Here is a 21984-nt window from a genome sequence, read left to right as displayed (position 1 = left end):
AATAGGGAGAGAGTGGAGGTGGAGCCAGGACAGGGGTCTGTGTCTTATGGATGCATAGAGCATGTCTCAGAAGTAAGCAGGCACCAGTGCCCCCATAACAAGCGGCTTGCTATTGTGGCAGCGACCAAGGGGGAGGAGCCAGGAGAGCCGACGGGGGACCCACGAAGAAGCGGATTGGGGCTGCTCTGTGCAAGTCAAGTTCCTCCACCCCACACTTGCTCATCCATGTCTTTCTGGACCTTGCTTTGTGCACTGGTCCAAATCATTGAATGGCGGGAAGATTATGGTGTGCGGTTGTCTTTCAGGGGTTGGGCTTGGCCCCTTAGTTCCAGTGAAGGGAACTCTTAAGGCGTCAGCATATCAAGACATTTTGGACAATTTTGTGGGAACAATTTGAGAATGACCCCTTTTTGTTCCAACATGACTGCTCACCAGTGCACAAACGAGGTCCATAAAAATGTGGGTGTGCAAGTTTAGAGTGGAGGAACTTAACTGGCGTGCAGAGTCCTGACCTCAACCCGATGGAACACCTTTGGGATGAATTAGAGCGGAGACTGCGAACTAGGCCTTCTTGTCCACATCAGTGCAGTCCTCCTTCACTTACCTCATCCTTCGATTTTGCTTTTAAATGTCCTTATTTCTTCTGAGAAATCCTCACTTCCTGTTCTTCTGTCTGTAACTCCACACAGTAATGCAACACTTTCTCCCTGGTGTGGAGAAAGCCTCTTGAGGGGGGAAGGGGGCGAGCAGGAGTGTCAGGACGGCCACTAACACACAGGTCCTTTCTCTATCTGCAAAGTAGAGAGTGTCCTGACTTGCCTGCTCACCCCTCCCCCTCAAGAGGCTTTCTCCACACCAGGGATAAAGCCTTGCATTATGATGTGTAGTTAAAGACAGAACAGTAAGTGAGGATTTCTCAGAAGAAATAAGGACATTTAAAAGCAAAATGGAAGGATGAGGTAAGTGAAGGAGGACTGCACTAAGGTAAAGGAAGCTATTTAGGGGAAAAAAATCCTTTACAACCCCTTTAAGTCATCAGAAGGCTGGTGTCATAACTGATCACATGTGCAGCACCATGGCAGCTACAGATCAAACAGAAGCTAAGATGGAAGCCTCCTTGGCTGTAGAGGATAGGAGTGTTTTGGTTCCTCTTTAAGTTGTAGTCGGGAACAGTTATTGCACTCATAACTTTTTTGGGCTAGCATATGATGCTTGGGGAAACGTGAGGGCATTACGTGTGACATTGCCTGTCAAAGCCTCCATTTATCATGTCTTTTTTTAAATTGTTCTGTTTACTTAACTTCATTTAATCAGTTCCGACTCTGGGTTTATTTTAGAACTTTTAAGCGCCATGAATGTTCCCATCCAATATTCTTTCCCCAGCTTTTTAATTTGATTACATATAATCTGGCAGTTAAACTGAAGCCACAAATCAAAAGGAGACATTAGCTGCATTTAAGGCAGTTAAGCTGAAGAAAAAATGTATTTATATGATAGATGGAAAATGAGTTTTCCTGGATGTGCTGTGAATGATAATGATGTTTTCCTGTTTCTCAGACCAGTATCCGTTCCCCCCCGTCTACCTAAAATGCTCCAGATCGATGTTTTGCCGTGCATAGTTAATGTTTCACAGACAAACTGTATAATCTTTATGTGTATTCATACTATGCAGCACCCCCCAACCAGTTATCCTTTAGATTATGGAACAGTTGTGTTGGATTTTCCTGACTGATTGTTGCTTTTTCTGAGGATGTGGATGTGATTGCATTAACATGCATACTTGGTCGCTATGCATCTATCTAAAAAAATAAATAAAGGAAATGGTTTTCAGCGTCATGGTCTTGCATACATATCTAGTCATTATCATTTGTCTATGGCCAGCTCTGTATAAATGAAAAAGTGGTATAGATGTTGTATGTTTTGATATTGTCCGAGAAAGCCAATGGCTCAAATTATATTTATTTCACTCAGACTGTTAAATAGTTTTTCCTTTTTTTTTTTTTTAAAGAGATACAGGGATTTAGTATTTTACACAAAATTGAAACAAACCATTTTAAGCAGATGCTTTGCCCACAGAATATACTTGAGAAACATATAAGGTCATTGCAACCCCTATTTAACGAAGTTTACTGATTGGCAGAAATGTACATTTTGTACTGTACCTGGGTAGGACAATAAAGCGTGAACTATAGTGAAGCTCTTGTTGTTGTACCTGCTTTCTGCAAGGAAGCAATGGACTCTCAGCAGAGGTCTGACACATTCTGGGTCAGAGCTAAGAACTCTCCAATGGGATTTTTTGATGGCAAAGCTATAGGTCTGGCTTGGCAGGAGGCATGTCATATGTCTGCAGAGAGACTATTGCTTCAACACAAAGGATAAAGGTCTGTGTGATGAGCGAATGTGACTTTTTCCATGTATATTAAAAAATTAGAGAAATAATGTTTTGTATTTTGTTCTTTTAATTAACATCGACACCCACTTATAACATTTTTAAAGGAAAAGTCCACCTTAAGAGTCGGTTCACACTGCAGCGGCACGACTTCGGGGGCGACTCTGCAAGTCGTCCTGAGGACAACTTCAGAGGCGATTTGCAAAACGACTTCTGTATAGAAGTCAATGCAGGTCGCCCCGAGCCGCCCCCGAAGTCGTACAGGAACCTTTTTCTAAGTCGGAGCGACTTGCGTCGCTCCTATTGGAACGGTTCCATTGCATTCAATGGGATGCGACTCGTCAGGTGGCTGAGCCGCCTGACGTGTCGCCCCAGTGTGAACCGGGTCTAACACTACAATCTCTACATCCTCAATCTAAGGGCTCTTTCACACGGGACGGATCAGTGATGATCCACCCCGTGAACTTCCGCTTGCTCAGCGGGGATCGCTCCGCTGATCCCCGCTGAGCTGGCAGATGACAGGGAGGTCCCATCACACTGTGCAGGGACCGCCCTGTCAGATTTCCGCTCTCCCCTATGAGGGGATCGGATGAACACGTGTTCACCCGATCCGCTCTGGAGACAGATGGGAAAAATAGGATTTTCCTCCGTCTGCAGAATCGGAAGATCAATGTATGTCCCTCTTTCATTCGTAAACGGATGGATGGAAAAAGCGGACATACCGTCCGCATGTGTGAAAGAGCCCTAACACTAACCTATCTAACCCCGTAAAGAAGAAATCCGTATACATACCTTTTTTTGAAGCCTATCCCACGCTGAGCTGTCGGCTGTGGCTTTGCTGTGGAGGCGGGTGCAGAGGACATGTCCAACAATGAAAGCCCCATAGTGAGTCTATGGGTGACGTCACTCCCCATTTATTTCACAGCCGTTGTCAGCTGTGTCCTCTGCAGAGCTTCTGCCACCGGAGATCGGAGCAGCTTCAGAAAAGATATGTATACTGATTTCTTCTTTACAGGCCTACATAGGTTAGTGTTAGATCGCGGATGTCTCTAGATGTAGAGATTTTAGTGTTAGGATGGACTTCTCCTTTAAAGCGTGGTTCCAACCAAAATTAGCATTTTTTTAAATGTATGTCTTTTCATCATGCGTTTTTATAATATAAATCCGGTCACTTACTATTTTACAATCCGCCGCCACTCCGCATAGTTATTCAAAAAAGATAGTTTAAAAAACGATGTCCACACCTTTGTCATTTTGCTTGTGGGCATTGTGAAGCCCACAAGCTCTTCCTGGAAGTCTTGGATGGGGCGTGATAATTGGGTAGCGCACTGCATCCTGGGAAATGATGACACACATTTCCCAGGAGCGTTAGAGGGAGATGATGTCAGAATCCTAGGTGGATCCAAAGGCAGATTTCGTGGGACCGCATAGCAACAGGCATTTCCAGATGAGTAAAACATTTTTTTTTCTTTTTTAGGTCTAATGAGCACAATAATGAAAAAATATTTTTGGGATGGAAACTCCACTTTAAGCTTCCTTCCTTTTTACAAGTATATCCAAGATGTACTCCCTTTATATCTATATGTACTTCTGTAAATGTGAATATTACACATGGCTACTAATATAATTATGTTTTTAAGTACCTGTATAACAACTTGTCTTGTCACCATGGAGACGTTTTAAACTGAAATCTTTCTTTAGACAGTCTCTGTTTTAGTATATACTAGACTGAACAGCATATTTGGGGTCACAGCCAGCATGGGAGCCTACCATAGCAATTATTCTTGTGTGTGTAGTACCTCACTATTGCATAGGTGTGCACAATAGGCAGGAGGCACAATGTTCTACATTTCTGTTTAGGAAGAAATCATGCAATGGAGGAGGGTGGCCCACTCGATTGGAGTGAATGCGAGTATGTATGTATAGAGGTGTATGTGTTTTGTGTGTGTATTCTTTATATTGTATAGTGGCAGTGCTAGGTCCTGCCAATGTGTTTGTATGGAAAAAAGACTTGCAGGATCTCAAGGACACAGCTTAAGGGGCTCTGGAGTGTTGTGTCTGAGCAGAGAAGTATTTTCAGTTTTCTCCAAGTTCTGTAATCCCAGATCATGTTCTGGACCTTGGAGACTTGGAAGAAATTTTGGTGGGAAGAATTCTCCAATTATGTGTCCTTGTCTTACTGGAGACCTGCAGGTTGTGAGCGTGTACAGGTGGGCATGCTCATTTATAAGTGAGGCCTGACCACTCGGGGCTCCCATCAGGAAACGTGTGTGTGTTCCATCCAGAGGACAGGCATTAGGAGAGATGCTCTACTCAGGAGACAACACTCCATGTTTCCTTACTCACAGGACTTAGAGAGTTGGGAAAGCTAAGCGAGTCTGGAGGGTTAGGAGAGCTGAGGTGACTAGGTGAGTCCAGGGGACACGGAGTCTGTAATTCTTGAAGGAGTGAGAGAGCCTGAGATGCCAGGAGATCCTAGTGAGAGTCCAGGGAGTGTAACTACAGGCTGGGTGAGATGGGTTGAGGGACCAGTGAAATGAGCAGCGGCACTTCTGAAGAGGGAACCAGGGGGCTTGGCATTTGTTTTGCTGGTTCTAGTCTGTAATTTTTTTTTTTTTATTTACCGATTTGCTTTTAAAGGCCTTTTTCTTTTTCAAAATAGCCTATTAATTTGAGCGTGTATGTGTTGCAGTGTTTAGCTTCAGTTTATGTGTGCACTAAATCTTAGACATGTGCTTTTCTTTCCAGCATTGAAGCAGCAGTAGCCACATTTGCACAGGCCAGGCCTCCAGGAATTTACAAAGCAGACTATCTCAAAGAACTATTCCAGCGTTATGGGGATGTTGAAGATGCTCCTCCTCCTCCTGAACTCCCGGAGTGGTGTTATGAAGAAGAGGATGATGTGGATGATGAGGGTAATGGCATACTTCAGGAAGCAGAGCCAGGATCTTCAGGAGCACCAACCATGACCAAAAGGAAAAAGGAGCGGTTAAGACTGGTAAAGCTTGTTTACAATGTGGATGTAACTTATCATATCTGTAAGACAATGATTTGCTACAGCGTATATCTTTTCATATTGTTCTGAGATTTACAAAGTTCTTCCACGAAGCACAGCCTTATCTGGCAGGGTAGGAGACTTGATGTTTCTGCTGCAGTTAGGTAACCCCTACAGGTCTTGTATCTTCCAGACTTTGACTTGAAAGTTAACCACTTCCTTACTGGGCACTTAAACCCCTTCCTGACCAGAGGACTTTTTGCGATTCGGCACTGCGTTGCTTTAACTGACAATTGCGCGGTCGTGCGACGTGGCTCCCAAACAAAAATAACGTCCTTTTTCCCCCACAAATAGAGCTTTCTTTTGGTGGTATTTGATCACCTCTGCGGTTTTTATTTTTTGCGCTATAAACAAAAATAGAGCGACAATTTTGAAAAAAAAAAAAAATATTTTTACTTGTTGCTATAATAAATAGCTCAATTTTTTTTTTTTTACGTTTTTTTTTTATCCTCAGTCTAGGCCGATACGTATTCTACATATTTTTAGTAAAAAAAAAAAAAAAAAAAACGCAATAAGCGACTGGTTTGCGCAAAAGTTATAGCGCCTACAAAATAAGGGACAGAATTATTATTATTTTTTTTTTTTTACTAGAAATGGCGGCGATCTGCGATTTTTATTGGGACTGCGACGTTATGGCGGACACATCGGACACTTTTGACACGTTTTTGGCGCCATTCACATTTATACTGCAATCAGCGCTATAAATATGCACTAATTACTGTATAAAATTTTTTTTTTTACTAGAAATGGCGGCGATCTGCGATTTTTATTGGGACTGCGACGTTATGGCGGACACATCGGACACTTTTGACACATTTTTGGCGCCATTCACATTTATACTGCAATCAGTGCTATAAATATGCACTAATTACTGTATAAATGTGACTGGCAGGGAAGGGGTTAACACTAGGGGGTGAGGAAGGGGTTAAATGTGTATCCTAATTAGTGTTCTAACTGTGGGGGAAGGGGGGTGACTGGGGGGGTGACCGATCTGTGTCTCTATGTACAAGAGACACAGATCCGTCTCCTCTCTCCCTGACAGCACCGCTGTCTGCGAGAGCCGGGAATGAGAGATGATCTCATATGTAAACATATGAGATCATCTCTCATTGGCCGCACAGATCGCCTAGGAAACGGCCGCTCCGATTGGCCGTTCACGGCGATCTGTGACTGGCTGTGTCCAAGGGACACGGCCAGCACAGCAGTTCCCCGCTGCGCGCTCGGGAGCGCGCGCTGGGAACGCGAAAAGGGGCGGCCGTAAAAACACGGCCTCCCAGAGAAGTAGAGCCACCCTGCGGCCGTATATAGTCGTACGGCCGTCGGGAAGTGGTTAAAGGATAAGTTTACCTTTTTTTTTGTTTTTTTGTTTTTATTTATTTCCAGCTCCCTTATGTACCAATATAGCATTAATGTACTTTTTTTTTTCTTCAAAAATATCAAAGCTTTCCATTAAATTTACAGACACTTCATGTGTCCTCCATCCATGTTTCCAAACATATCCATTAGTTTTGCCTTACTTCCTGGTCAGACTGTAGGTCGTGACACAGGAAGCAGTTCATCAGCACATGGTTATCATCCACCCTTCTACCTACCCACCCATTCCCAGCTGCACGTTTTTTAAATGAAATACAATCAATCCGTGATTGCACTTACTTCACTGTCCGTATGGACGTTACAATCAGATTGTATAGTGTATGGCCATCTTTATACACCTAAAATTACTAGTTGCGCTTTCAGTGCCATTAATTAAAGGCACACCAAACACAGAAGCGAACACATATTTTTTCATGAGAAAAAAACAAGTGGCAAGTGTTGCAAAACTCACAAAATGACAATGTCTCATAAGCCACATGATGCGTGTCAAAGGAAAAAGAGCCAAGAAACGTGTGCTCCCATTGTGCTGCCCTATGTGTGATGAGTGAAAATGTTTAAAACCCCCCCACTGCTAAAAACATGCACGTGGGAAGTTCCCACTATGCAGAGATGAACAGTGTTTGACAGTTGAGTATCAACAAATATGAGATCTGAGATATTTTTGACCCCAGATCTGATATTTAAGAGGACCTGTCATGCTTGTTTCTATTACAAGGGATGTTTACATTCCTTGTAATAGGAATAAAAGTACCCAAATTTCAAAATAAATAAAATAAAGTAAAATAAATAAGGAAAAAAAAAATGTTTTAAAGTGTCCTGTCCCGATGAGCTTGCACGCAGAAGCTGAACGCATATGAAAACAGTGTTCAAACCACACATGTGAGGTATCACCGCGATCAGTAGAATGCAAGCAATAATTCTAGCACTAGACCTCCTCTGTAACTCAAAACATGCAACTTGTAGAATTTTTTTAAACGTTGCCTATGGATATTTTTCAGGGTAAAAGTTTGTCGCCATTCCACGAGCTGCCGTAATTTTGAAGCGTAACATGTTGGGTATCAATTTACTTGGCATAACATTATCTTTCACAATATGAAAAAAATTGGGCTAACTTTACTGTTGTCTTATTTTTTAATTAAAAAAAGTGGTCAACTCCTTCCTGTGTCATGACCTATAGTCTGACCAGTAAGGCCCCTTTCACACTGAGGAGTTTTTCAGGCGTTACAGCGCTAAAAATAGAGAGAAAAAAATCTCCTGCAAACAGCATCTTTGGAGCGGTGAGAGGAGCGGTGTGTATACCGCTCCTTCACCGCTCCTTCCCCGCTCCTTCCCATTTAAAACAATGGGAAACCACGGTAATACCGCCCGCAATGTGCCTCCCGGTATTTCTAGCGGCGCTATACCGCCACCGCGCCTCCCATCCCAGTGTGAAGGGGGCCTAAGTAAGACTACATTTATGGATATGTTTGGAAACCTTGAAAAGGACAACTGAAGTAAGTGTCTGTAGATGTAATGGAAAGCTTTGATATTTTAGCAAAAAATTACATTAATGCTATATTGGTACATAAGGGAGCTGGAATTTAGAAAAAAAAGAGAAAAATTTGAACTTTATCCTTTAAAGCGGTCGGGAAGAAACAAAAAAAAGAGGAGGTCCCCTGCAGGTTTAAGCCATAATGTGCTAGTATGCACTGCAAACTATGACACTGTGTCAGACTTGACTATAGAATGCATCCCTCCAGCGACGCACTGTCACTGCTGACTGAGATTCCATGTTCACCTGGCCTGCCTTCTGGGTTTGTGGGCTCCAGTGGTTTGAATGGCATAGCCACGATGACGTCACTCTAGCACATGTTGGCGTTATGCGTTATGGCCATGGCACCACTCTCTCAATGGATGACATGCCGTTTACTGAGAGTGCAGTGCGCATTGGCCAGTGATGTTACTGGCTGCTACTAAAACAGTGCACGTTTAGTAGATATAAACTGTACGTACAGGTAAGCTTACCTGTAGGAATAAATTAAAGTGGAGTTAGTTACTGCTTTAATAATACTTGGCAGATCTTGAACCTAGTAGTGGGTTAGGTGTAACTACAAAGCAGTATGGAGATGACTCTACCCGTGCTTAAAAGAAATTTAGCGTGAATTTCCCATTGTGATAGTAAAGATTCCTTTTTTAACCACCAGCCCCGGACCATATTGCTGGTCAATGACCGGGCCACTTTTTGCGATTCGGCACTGCGTTGCTTTAACTGACAATTGCGCGGTCGTGCGACGTGGCTCCCAAACAATATTGGCGTCCTTTTTTTTTTTACCACAAATAGAGCTTTCTTTTGGTGGTATTTGATCACCTCCGCGGTTTTTATTTTTTGCGCTATAAACAAAAATAGAGCGACAATTTTGAAAAAAATGTTTTTTTTTTTACTATTTGCTGTAATAAATATCCCCAAGAATATATAAAAAAAAACATTTTTTCCCCTCAGTTTAGGCCGATACGTATTCTTCTACATTTTTCGTTAAAAAAAAATCGCAATAAGCATTTATTGATTGGTTTTTGCAAAAGTTATAGCGTCTACAAAATGGGGGATAGTTTTATGGCATTTTTATTAATATATATTTTTTTACTAGTAATGGCGGCGATCAGCGATTTTTATCAGTACTGCGACCTTATGGCGGACACTTTTGGCACATTTTCCCTGGATCGTCTTTCAGGACAGCCACCTTAGAGAGATCCCGGCTCCTCCCCTCTCAGGAAACAACGCCTTCAATCAGATATTTAAGTCTCATCCTCCCACTGGCCCTTCAGTTATGGTGTTTCGTCCGGTGGGGAGACACCGCTGTGGAACCAGGAGCCGATGGCTGGGGAAGCTGAGGCTTTATTGGGCAATTTAGAGGATTGAGATCTTCTGCCTAAAAAATTTTTTTTTTTTGCATTTTTATTTTTTGAATTTGGCGCTCAGGCCGGCTAGTGAGTCGTTAGTGAGTCGTTACCTGCAGCGCCGCGTGTGCATCCCAGCGTCTCTTTGGGGAAAAGCGTAAGCTGGGAGGTCCGTCATTTTCTCTGCCTAGGGTGGCGCTGTGGGCTGCCTCAGGTCCCCCCTGCTTTACAGCCAGCTTGGAGCTCGCTGGACGGGAGGATGGGCGACGTAAGTTCCGGTTGGGGGCGGGACAGCCACACGAGGCCGCGTCTTCCGGTTCCGGACGCGGCCTAGGAAAGCGGACCACGCACTCTGGCTGGTGCAGTCTCTCCAGTCTGAAGTGTCAGCAAGGGAGACAACGGACCACCGCTCCGCTGAGCAGCAATGTCGGAGACAGAGGTCTCGAGGACAGCTCCATCCGAGGAAAGCGCCAGCCAGCCGCAGGTAAGGGAACCCTGGGGTGGTGTTCACCTGCCTATACCCTGTTAGCTCCACGGGTGTTTTCCCTTCCTGGTGGTCGGTGGGGATAGGAGTTTCTGGGACCCTGGTGGTGGTTGGTCCTGGGGGGCACTCCTGGTGATCCCTGTGTTTATTGCTGGTGGGCTCCAGCTAATGTGCTGCTGTCTTTTTGTTTGCTTCTCTTTTCAGAAAGCCTCAAGCAAATCAGCCCATGGCTCTAAGAGGAAGTGCCCTGTGTGCAGATCTACACTAGGGGAATCCTGGTTGAAAACGCTCTGTAAGCATTGTATTGGGGATGTTTTAAGAGAACAGACAGCAGAACAGGGGGCAGAGCTGGCGGCGTCAGTTAAGGAGCTTTCTAGTACCTTTCAGTCCTTTCAAGCTCTTTTTTCCTCTTTTCAACTGCCCCAGCCCCAAAGCAGTGTCCCACCAGCACAGCAGGTTGTTTCACCTAATCCCACAGATTTTTTCCCTAGTAGTGGTGAGAAACCGGAGGGTCTAGCGGAGGACATTGAGGAAGAAGCGGGTAGCGACATTTCTGATTCCCAGGAAGAATCGGATATAGAGGGGCTGGACGGGGAGTCCTCCAAAGCCTCAAGGTACAAACTTTCTCTAGAGGATGTGGAGGAGCTTTTAGATGCCATCCACACCACTCTAGGTATCCAAGAGGAAAAGAAAGTTTTGTCATTGCATGACCAAATGTATAGGGGTCTGGAGGAACAGAAAAATAAAGTTTTTCCAGTCCATGATGTGTTGGTCAATGCCATTAAAAAAGAATGGCAGGACCCAGAGAGGAAACCTTTTTTCTCTAATGCACTAAAAAGGAGGTTTCCTTTTGCAGGTGAAGATAGTTTAGTTTGGAATAAAACTCCAAAACTAGACGCAGCATTTTCTCAGGTGTCCAAAAATACAGATCTGGCCTTCGAGGATATGGGGGTACTCTCTGACCCCATGGATAAGAGGATGGATTCCCTTTTGAAAAAGTCCTGGGAATCATCACAGACAAATCTCAAACCCGCCATGGCAGCCACAGTAGTGGCCCGTAATATGGAGTTTTGGCTCACGCAAATCAAGGCGCATATCGAAGCTAACACAGCAAAGGATGTTATCCTTGCTTCTTTTCCCACACTCCTTAAAGGGGTGGCCTATCTGGCAGATGCCTCGGCCGAATCAGTACGCATGTCCGCCAGATCTTCAGCCCTGACCAATTCAGCAAGGAGAGCCTTGTGGCTTAAGACGTGGCAGGGGGACAGTGCGTCTAAGATAAAACTCGGTGGCATACCTCTTACCGGAGATTTATTATTTGGGCCTGGTCTGGAAGCCGTCCTGGATAGGACGGCTGATAAAAAGAAAGCTTTTCCCATTAAAAGAAAATTTGGGCAACAGGCAAAAAGAAAATTTCAGTTTCCTAGGAAATCTGAGACCCCTAAAACAGGTCAACAAAAGAAAGTTTGGGGACCAAAGGGGAAAGGGCGTGGGGCGGCGATTTTTCGCCCTCCTGAACAGCCCAAAAAGGCCCAGTGACACGGTAACAGTGGGAGGAAGGTTGGGGGCCTTCCTCCCACAGTGGGAGGTGATCACCTCAAACCAATTTGTTTTGTGGATCATCAGACGGGGCTACAGGTTGGAGTTCTCAAATCCCCCACCACTCAGGTTTTTGATTACCAACCTACCAATATGCGGGGAAAAAGCCTCCGCTCTTCTATCCTCTTTACAGGAATTGGAAGAGCAGGAGGTGATTGTCCAGGTGCCAGGTCCGGAGACAAACAGAGGCTTTTATTTCCACATTTTTGTGGTCCGCAAGCCGTCGGGGAAATTCAGGCTCATCCTGAATTTGAAGCCTCTGAATGTCTCCGTCAAGTACAGGAGATTCAGAATGGATTCGATCTATTCGGTCAGAGCGTTGCTCCCGCCAAACTGCTCCATGGCATCCATCGATCTAAAGGATGCGTATCTACATATTCCCATAGCCGAGGATCATCAAAAATATCTGAGGCTAGCAGTAAGGACTGGGAATCGGGTACTGCATTGGCAGTTCAAAGCTCTCCCCTTTGGGCTATCGTCTTCCCCCCGAATCTTCACAAAGGTGATGGTAGAAGTTCTGGCTTTTCTGCGACTCAAAGGTCTTTCAATAGTCGCATATCTAGACGATCTTCTCCTGTTTGCGCCCTCAGCGGAACAATTGGTTCAGGATCTTCAGGTAGCAAGAGACATCCTGGAAAAATTGGGATGGCTTCTGAACCTAGAAAAGTCCAGTTTAGTCCCAGCCCAGAGAGTCACCTTCCTGGGTTATGTGGTGGACTCAACGATCCAAAGGGTCCCAGAAAAGGTCCTAAAGGTGGACAAGACCATGTTACGGTTGCAGAGCAACAGTCAGGTTTCAGTCAGGGAGGCCACGTCAGGATTGGGATTGCTAACATCCACACTTCCGGCAGTACATTGGGCGGGACTGCACTTTCGTCCCCTTCAGCTATTTATTCTGAAGGTTTGGGACCACAGTCAGACCTCTTTGGATGCCTTAATCTCCATCCCAAATCAGGTCAAAAGATCACTCTGGTGGTGGAGAAAGGGAGCAAATCTGTCCCAGGGTCTCGAGTGGATCCTGCCAGTGACCAAGACAGTCACAACAGATGCCAGCGGTTCAGGTTGGGGAGCACACGTGGGTCCCAAGTGGGTCCAAGGGACCTGGAGGAAAGAGGACGCTCAAAGATCCTCCAATTGGAGGGAGCTGAGAGCAGTAGAACTAGCGCTCAGAGCCTTTCAGGGGGAACTTCAGGGACAACATGTGAGAATCCGTTCGGACAATTCCCCAACAGTAGCCTACATCAACAGGCAGGGGGGTACAAAAAGTTGCTCCCTATGGCTTCTGGCAGAAGCCATCCTGAAGTGGGCCGAACTCAATGTATTGTCCCTGTCTGCAACCCACTTGAAGGGAGATCAGAACCAGACAGCGGACTTCCTCAGCAGAACAACTCTGAGGGAAGGCGATTGGATCTTAAAACAGGAGGTATTCAACATGATCGTTCAGAGATGGGGAATACCATGCATAGACCTCTTTGCCTCGAAACACAATACCAAGACAAGTCTTTTCTTCTCCCTAAACAGATGGGACGGAGCGCTGGGAATAGACGCACTCGCCCAGACTTGGGCATTTTCAAAGTGCTATGCCTTCCCCCCTCCGGTCCTGATTCCGGCAGTATTGAGGAAGTTGCAAGGGGAGAATACGATCCTCATCTTGATCGCTCCTTATTGGCCCAGGAGACCGTGGCTCTCCATTCTAAAGAACCTGGCAATAGAACCTCCTTGGATCCTTCCGGCCCAGACCGACCTTCTTTCTCAGGGTCCAATCTGCTGCCCTCAGGTAGACAGGTGGAACCTGGCAGCCTGGCTTCTGAAGAGTCATTGTTGAGGGGCAGGGGCTTTTCTGAGCGTCTAATTAAGACTCTCCTAAATTGTAGGAAAGTAGAAACTCAAAACATCTATTGTAAGGTGTGGAGACGTTTTAACATATGGTGCTCAGAAGGCTCCTTTGACGTTCATAGTTCAGTGGCAGTGCTAGAATTCCTACAGTCAGGTGCAGACAAAGGTTTAGCACATTGAAAGGACAAGTTTCTGCGTTGAGCGTTTTTCTAGAGAAACAACTAGCGTTAGACCCTTGGATAGCAAGGTTCTTCATGGGTCTAAGTAGACAGAGGCCAGTTAGAACCTCTTCCCTTCCAGTTTGGAACCTCTCTTTGGTTTTACAGGCTCTTACAAAAGAACCTTTTGAACCACTAGAATCCTGTTCTTTGAAACTAATTACCCTCAAAACTGTGTTTTTGGTGGCAATTACCACGGCAAGATGAGTCAGCGAACTCGAAGCCCTTTCCATCAGGGCCCCTTATTTTCAAATTTTTCCGGATAGGGTTATTTTCGAAACCGATCCGGCCTTCTTGCCAAAGGTGGCTTCAAGATTTCATAGGAGCCAATAAATCATCTTACCCACTTTTTGTTCTAATCCTGTGAGGGAACAGGAACGTTCATTCCATAATTTAGATGTTAGGAGGTGCATTCTCCAATACTTAGAATGCACTAGACTATTTAGAAAGTCAGAGTCCCTTTTTGTATTTTCAGGATCTAAGAAAGGATCCAGGGCCTCCAGACGGACTATAGCCAGATGGCTTAAATCGGCTATTGTTCAAGCTTATGAGTTAGGAGGGTCAGACCCCCCAGATGGGATCAGGGCACATTCCACTAGAGCGGCTGCAGCTTCACAAGCGGAATGGGCTGGTGCTTCTCCTGAGCAAATTTGTAAGGCTGCAACGTGGTCCAGCTTCAACACGTTTGTCAAGCACTACAGATTGGATCTGCTGTCAGCAAAGGACCAAGCCTTTGGTCGTAAAGTTCTGCAAGCAGTAGTCCCACCCTAAGGTAAGGTGCTCGCTTATCCTCTCTAAGGTGGCTGTCCTGAAAGACGATCCAGGGAAATATGGAGTTACTTACCGGTAACGTCCTTTTCCAGGAGTCTTTCAGGACAGCACCGGTACCCACCCAGGTACTGGACGTCTGAGGACTCATCACATAAGACCGTCAGGTAAGATTGTAATGTTTGTGTTGTATGACGTGTTCTTGTGTCTCCCCAGTTGGCCGGAGGTGCTCGTGATAAACTGAAGGGCCAGTGGGAGGATGAGACTTAAATATCTGAAGGCGGTGTTTCCTGAGAGGGGAGGAGCCGGGATCTCTCTAAGGTGGCTGTCCTGAAAGACTCCTGGAAAAGGACGTTACCGGTAAGTAACTCCATATTTTGGGACCATTGGCATTTTTATAGCGATCAGTGCTCTAAAAATGCATTGATTACTATAAAAATGCCTCTGGCAGGGAAGGGGTTAACACTAGGTGACAAGGAAGGGGTTAATTATGTTCTCTGGGTGTGTTCTAACTGAAGGGGGGGTGAACTGACTTGGGAAAATGACAGATCGCTGTTGATACATTGTATGAACATACGATCAGGCATTTCTCCCCCTGACAGGACCGGGAGCTGTGTGTTTACACACACAGCTCCCGGTTCTCGCTCTGTAACGAGCGATTGTGGGTGCCCGGCGGTGATCGCGCCCGCTGGGCACGCGCGTCGCCACCAGGGGCACGCACCCCTATTGGCTGAATCGCGAGATGACGTATAGCTATGTGATCTCGCACAGCCGAGCTGACCTGCCGCCGTATAACTGCGGCGGCTGGTCGGCTAGTGGTTAAAAATTAAAATAATACTTTCTGCTCTGTGAAATGGTTTTGCACAGAGCAGCCTTTCTCCCCTCTTCTGGAGTACTCTGTCGGCTAGTGGCTAGTGTTTGACTAGTGCCCCCATAAAAAGCTGCTTCCTGTTGGGGCATTCATGTGGGCTTGCTCCCGAGCCACCCTATCTGCTTCGATTGACACAGACTGGTTGGCTCGGCCCCCCCCCCCCACTCCTTGTCGCATCATTTGATCGACAGCAGTGGAAGCCAATGGCTCCTGCTGCTAACAATCTGTTCAGAGAGGAGGAAGAGATTTAGGAGAGTCCTGGCTCGAATGCACTGGATTGTGAATTGGCTCAGGTAAGTATAAGGGTGGGGGGGGGGGGGATTCCGTTATACAGAAGGTTCTATACCTTAATGCATCAAGGTTAGTCTTCAGAACCACTTTAAATTCTGGTTATTTTCTGAAAAGTACAATATGCCTACATACTATGTAGAGCAAATCTGTTGCCAACTGTGTCACTTGAACAAAGCACATAATCTCTGTTAGTGTTAGCTTTTTTTTTCTATAAAAATGGAGTATATAATTTTCCGGAATAGTGTAGATTTGGGAATTCGATAGCTGCCTGAGTTCACATCACAGCAGGTGTTTCAGCCTGGGCATAGGAGAGTACTGGAACACCGCTCTTTTTTTTGTTTGTTCTCGTTCCCTGCCTGAACTTCCCATAGGGACTTGACGAGCAAGTGGATCTTTGGCTGGAGTTCTTTCCCTGTGTGTTGGCCAACAAATAAATCTATATCATTCTTAATATCACTGTCTCTATGCTGGTGAGCAAAGGTTCACACAGATGTAGCCGTGGGGTAGGATATAATAAAAGTAGGGAACTGTACTTCTCCCATTTTTCTTTTCTTCATAAGTTAGGGAAAACTGTAATTGTTACGTTTTTAAAGAAAAAATGATTTAAACAAATTGCCTAGTGGTGTCTCTGAAAACTCATTGATGAGAAGCATGTACAAGCCAACGGAGTGAAAATAAATATGCATTTATAAAGAGTTTTTATAAATTATACAATAGATTAAAAAAAAGGATTTCTGAAACCACAGCATCCATAGTATAAAATATTATTACCGTATTTAAATAAACACTGCTATATGCAAATTTCACTAGTGTCTAAAATAATGCATTGAGGCCCCAGTAGTGCCAATGTAGTCTATTTAAATTGTGCAACTATAGAAGTTGCGTAACTAAACATAGCCATCCCCCGATATTGCTTCAAGGCATTAAAGGAATATTTATAGACTGAAAATCCCTTCAAGAATAACAGTTGGAAAATGACATTTATTATTTCTAACATCAGAACGTACAGGCTCAATTGTCCTTATGCATCCAATTAACCAGCAAGTACAAGGCTTGTGCTAAGCAGTTTCAAATATCTCAAGGAAAGTATACAAAGATTTGTTGGTAGGTTCTGTTTGCAGTGTGAAATGAGAAATCCCAACAGATACATATGTACATAAAAGTAGACATCCAGGTGAGTATGCAAATTAAAGTATTTAATTTAAAGTTTAAGTAAATTAAGGTATTTGGGTATTAAACCCAAAAAACAAAAATGTATTTTATTGCAGCTTAGCAATTCTTATTTGTGGTTGCTGCATTCGTTTTTTTTTTAAGTTCTCCCTTTATTTTCACCTAGAGATCCGACCAGTAAGCCTTTTGTGTGTTTTTCCCCCCACTTTTAACAGACCTAAGCTGTCCATCAAAAGTGGCAGTTAGGGGGTTGAGACAAACAATTTAACACTAAAAAGGATGCTTACTATGGTCATCTTTAACTAATTTGTGTAAAACCTTTATTCCAAAATGGGGGGGGGGGGGACTTTTGCAGTAACTGCTTAAAAGGTTGTAAACCTCAGAAAAGGCATAATGAGCTCATTAAGAAATACGTTGGAATGAATCTGTTGCAGCGGCGCCCACACAGCGTTGACACGCCTGAAATTATTATGAGTTTTATCTGGGTTCGATGATCCGCAGCGGGATTGGCCATTCATGGCACGGGCCGGGGAAGTAACAGCACCCATGGCCATTCCTTCAGAGCGCATGCACCAGTGATGTCACTGGCTGCAGGCAATGTAATTATCTCCTAAACGGTTTAGGAGATATTCTAACTACCTATAGGTAAGCCTTATTATACATACATGCATACATACATGTAAAAATCCTGCAATTTCTTCCTTTTTCACTAGAAAATTACTTGGAACCCCCAAACATATTATATATTTTTTTTAAGCAAAGGCCCTAGGAAATAAGATGATGGGTGTTTTTATTTTTTATGTCGCACGATATTTGTGCAGCTGTTTTCCTGAAGCAGTTTGTTTGGAAAAAATATGCTTTCATGGTTTTAGCTGTAGCCATGATCAATGTGAGGCTGTATATGTACATACGGCAGTATTGAGGTGGTCAAAGAGGAGTTCCGCATTAATTTGTTAGTCAAGCCCATATAAATCTGCTAAGTGCTGTTGTCCAATGGTGTCTCCATGGTACTAAAACTGGGTATACGTGACGTGCAGTCTTTTGATGTGTGTTGCCACGGTCTGTTCAACAAAAGACTGTCCTGCTGGAAAACCAGCATTCAATCAGCACTTGCAGCTGATGGCTGCAACACTGATCTGTGTCTTCTTACAGGGGGTTGGGGGGGAGAGGTGCAGCGGGGGAGATCCCTGCACACACATTGTTTGTGTTAATGCAGGGATCTTTCAGAGCGAGTATGTTGAACGAAAAAGAAAAAGTCACTGTGTATACCGTGCTTTACAGTGGTGTGGAGATACCAAAGACAGTAAATCTGTTATTGGCCAAATCACCAGGTGAAAATAAAGCAAGAAATCCTTAGTTAGGTAAAGCAGCCACCACATTTAGCTTTCATCATAGTAAAGCAATCACATGTGGTGGTAAATGCTGAATATCACATTGGTATCTGGGGTAAAAGTAGAAGCTTGTATCTGGATGCTGTGATAACAGTACAGCAAAAAGCATATCGGCTAGAAATACATCATTAAACACATCCCATATATGCTTGTACAGCTTAATACAGTTCTCCACAGGCTCCAATAGCATGCACAAGCAGACCCGTGTATCGTAAAACATGACTATCTTGCAACAAAGGATATGTTGTATTAATCTACTGTATATGATGGCTGGACATTGCATTTTCCCCATTGTAGTACTGTACATGTGTTAATATTAGTCAGAAGGTTCTGTTCCATAATCAGAGGATTTGAAACGCACATCTGTCTATTTGCTGTATAAATGGTATGCATGTACAGTTCATCTACCAGCCAGGATTTGATATAAATGGCTGGCCATTGGTGTGTGGCACTGTATAAATGGAATAAATTTTGCAGTTCCATTCGATAGCATTTGGCATACACAGGCAGGGTAGCAATTAAATGGTCTCACCCAGTACAGTAAAGGTAGCTGAGCAGTCCCATCTGTTTGCAGACAAAGTGATGAGATAAAAATTGCCAGGATGTAAGGGCGGCAGATAGCTGGGTACGTAGTATGTGCACCGCGTGCCTAACAAGCTTTGCTTGTGAAGTGACTTTCTCAAAGTGCGTTAAATACTATTTTGAAAAGTCTGAATGTTCTCATTTATCCAGGTCTTGTATAGCTTGTAGTAGTTAAACAATATTTAACTGGACTTGTTCTGCAATGTTAAAGCATTTGTTAACCCAAAATACAAAAACAAAACGATCCTCTTAAAGCATTTGTTGTTATACAGCACAGTGTTTGTGCTGTGTCATTTGGCCCCCTGTATCACCTGTAATACCTGTCTGATCCTGCCTGACTATACCCTCCCCTGTACACTGACTCTGATATATCTGGGCTGCTGAGCCCTGACACCATGGGCAGCATACGTACCTCTGTCAGCCGCAGCCTGTCCTCTCCTCCACCCCCCCCCTCCTCTCTGAGTGTCTGCTCGTGTCAGTGCCTGTCCCCTGCTTCTTTCATTATTAATATAAAATGCTCCCATCCCCTCTGTATTATAACAATAAGTTCCCCTGTGTCTGTGTTCTATAATAAATATGCTTATCTGTACCAATATCACAGCATCTTCCTGTAATCATGTGACTCCTCGGCTCGGTCTCTCCTCCTCCCTGGCTAATGTCAGCAGCAGTGCTCGGCCCCACTCACTGGAACTGTCAGGAGAGAAGAGAAGGTGCTCTTGAGTGCAGGAAGACACTGTGTTATCAGTACAGATAAACATATTTATTATGGAACACAGACACGGGAACTTATTGCCCTAATACAGAGGGGGTAGGAGCATTTTATAGAAGTGGCTTTACAATCACTTTTAAAGATGTCTGATCGCTTCTCCAAGCCACTTGGAAAAGCTATCAATCAAACTTCAACGTTGCTGAGGTCCAGCTGAGTGTCACAAACTAGTACTAGCTATTTAGAAGTGTGATTATTTCAAGGTATTTTCTTAGGCCCCATGCACACAAGTGTTTTTTTAAGCTCCTAGAAGCGGTTAGTATTTTTGTTCTGCTCCTAGAAGTTAGTGTTATCCTATGTGTCCATGCACACTACATTAGGCTATTGGCATTTTTAGAGCTTCAGCGCCTAGGAGCAAAAAAAAATTCTGATGCTCACATGCCCGCTGTGGCTACGGGTAAGTATAGGCACTCTAGCCAGTCTGTGGCTATGCAGCCCCAAATGCAACAAACTATGCTGCACTGTGTGTTTTGACAACTTTCTGTCCGAGTCAGCATTAATTTTCAGCAACTTTAGTTACAGTAGCTCTATTGCAAAGGACTACATGGGCCAGCCTTTGCTCCCCACATGCATCAGAGAAGCTTGGCCACCCATGACCGGTTTGCTGGTTTTCCTTCCTTGGACCACTTTTGGTAGAATCTGACCACTGAAAACTGGGAGCATCCCACAAGAGCTGCAGTTTTGGAGATGCTCTGACTCCTCTATCCATTACAATTTGGCCCTTGTCAGAGTTCTTCAAATTCTAAAGCTTACACATTTTTTCTGCTTTTAACATGTTCAGTTGCTGACTAATACATTATATCCCACTTACTTTTCAGGTGGCATTGTTGTGAGATCATCTGCATTATTCACGGTTGTTTGTTATATTATAAGGCTGATTTGTGTGTGTGTATACAATGCCTTGCAAAAGTATTCACCACCTTGGCACCTATTTTGTTACGTTACAGTCTTTAGTTTTAATGTTTTTTTTTAATCTCAATTATATGTGATGGATCAGAACACAATAGTCTAAGTTGGTGAGGTAAAATTCGAAATATATATATATCGTATATACTCCAGTATAAGCTGACCCGAGTATAAGCCGAGGCACCTAATTTTACCACAAAAAAATGGGAAAATATATTGACTCGAGTAAAAGCCTAGGGTGGGAAATGAACAGCTATTGGTATGGTAAATTTCAAAAATAAAATGAGTGTGTCCCCATCAGTGTCCATGTACTGTGCTGTATTCCTTGCCTTGTTAGAGCTCACGTCTGCTCTCCATTTTTTATCTCCCGACTCCGCTAGAGCAGGGGTCTCCGTATCATGGTGCGCAGCTAGCATCAGTCCCGCTGTGTTTTTCTCCTGCTAGCAGTGTCTTTCACTTCTGACAAAGCCGCTGCCTTAACTCCTGCCCATGCCACGACGCTGTGCACTAGGATTGGCTGCTGGGACTGCCATCTCCCAGCAACCAGTGATCATTGGCGTGGCTCCTCCCGGCTACCAGCCCGCATGTTTGTATTAAAGATTCTCCTGCAGCGTGCAGGCAGTCCCAGCAGCCATGGCATGGGCGGGAGTTAAGGCAGCTACACACCGGAGACCAGCAAGTCCCAACATGGCTCGAGTATAAGCCGAGGGGGGCATTTTCAGCCTAAAAAAAGGTCTGAAAAACTTGGCTTATACTCGAGTATATACGGTACATAAAACAATTTTCAAGAAATAAAAAAAATATAATTGGCATGTGCGTATGTGTTCACCTCCTTTGTTATGAAGCCCGTAAAAAGCTCTGGTGCAACCAATTACCTTCAGAAGTCACATAATTTGTGAAATGATGTCCACCTGTGTGCAATCTAAGTGTCACATGATCTGTCATTACATATACACAACTTTTTGAAAGGCCCCAGAGGCTGCAACACCTAAGCAAGAGGCACTACTAACCAAACCCTGCCATGAAGACCAAGGAACTCTCCAAATAAGTAAGGGACAATGTTATTAAGAAGTACAAGTCAGGGTTGGGTTATAAAAAAAAAATGGAAAGAACATGGCACAACAGCAAACCTGCCAAGAGACGGCAGCACAAACAAACTCTCGGACCGGGCAAGGAGGGCATTAATCAGAGAGGCAGCACAGAGACCTAAGGTAACCCTGGAGGAGTGAACGGAAGACGGATGAAGCCAAGAATAAGAACCGATACGTTTTTAACGTGGCTAAACTGATGGTGCCCGTGTGAATGTTGGCTTTGATGACATTACCCAGAAAGCATTGCTCCTTCCATGCTGCATTGCAGTTTTCAGTAAATGACTGGTCCTTCCTGTGTCCTTGTGTGTGCTCTATGTAT

General features: G+C 44.3%; 1 protein-coding gene across 1 annotated transcript in view; it reads left to right on the top strand.

Moving 5' to 3' along the window:
• The window catches only part of RNGTT (RNA guanylyltransferase and 5'-phosphatase), a 400898-nt gene that overhangs the window by 63243 nt on the left and 315671 nt on the right, over positions 1-21984 (top strand). Inside the window, exon 6 of the mRNA XM_040350086.1 lies at positions 5138-5387. Within this exon, the coding sequence (XP_040206020.1) occupies positions 5138-5387 (250 nt within the window). The remainder of the gene's footprint in view (positions 1-5137; positions 5388-21984) is intronic.

This window comes from Rana temporaria, chromosome 4 (genome assembly GCF_905171775.1).
Source record: "Rana temporaria chromosome 4, aRanTem1.1, whole genome shotgun sequence".
Classification (NCBI taxonomy): Eukaryota; Metazoa; Chordata; class Amphibia; order Anura; family Ranidae; genus Rana; species Rana temporaria.
Note: the sequence above shows the minus strand (reverse complement) of the source record. Positions and strands in the feature narration are given on the sequence as shown.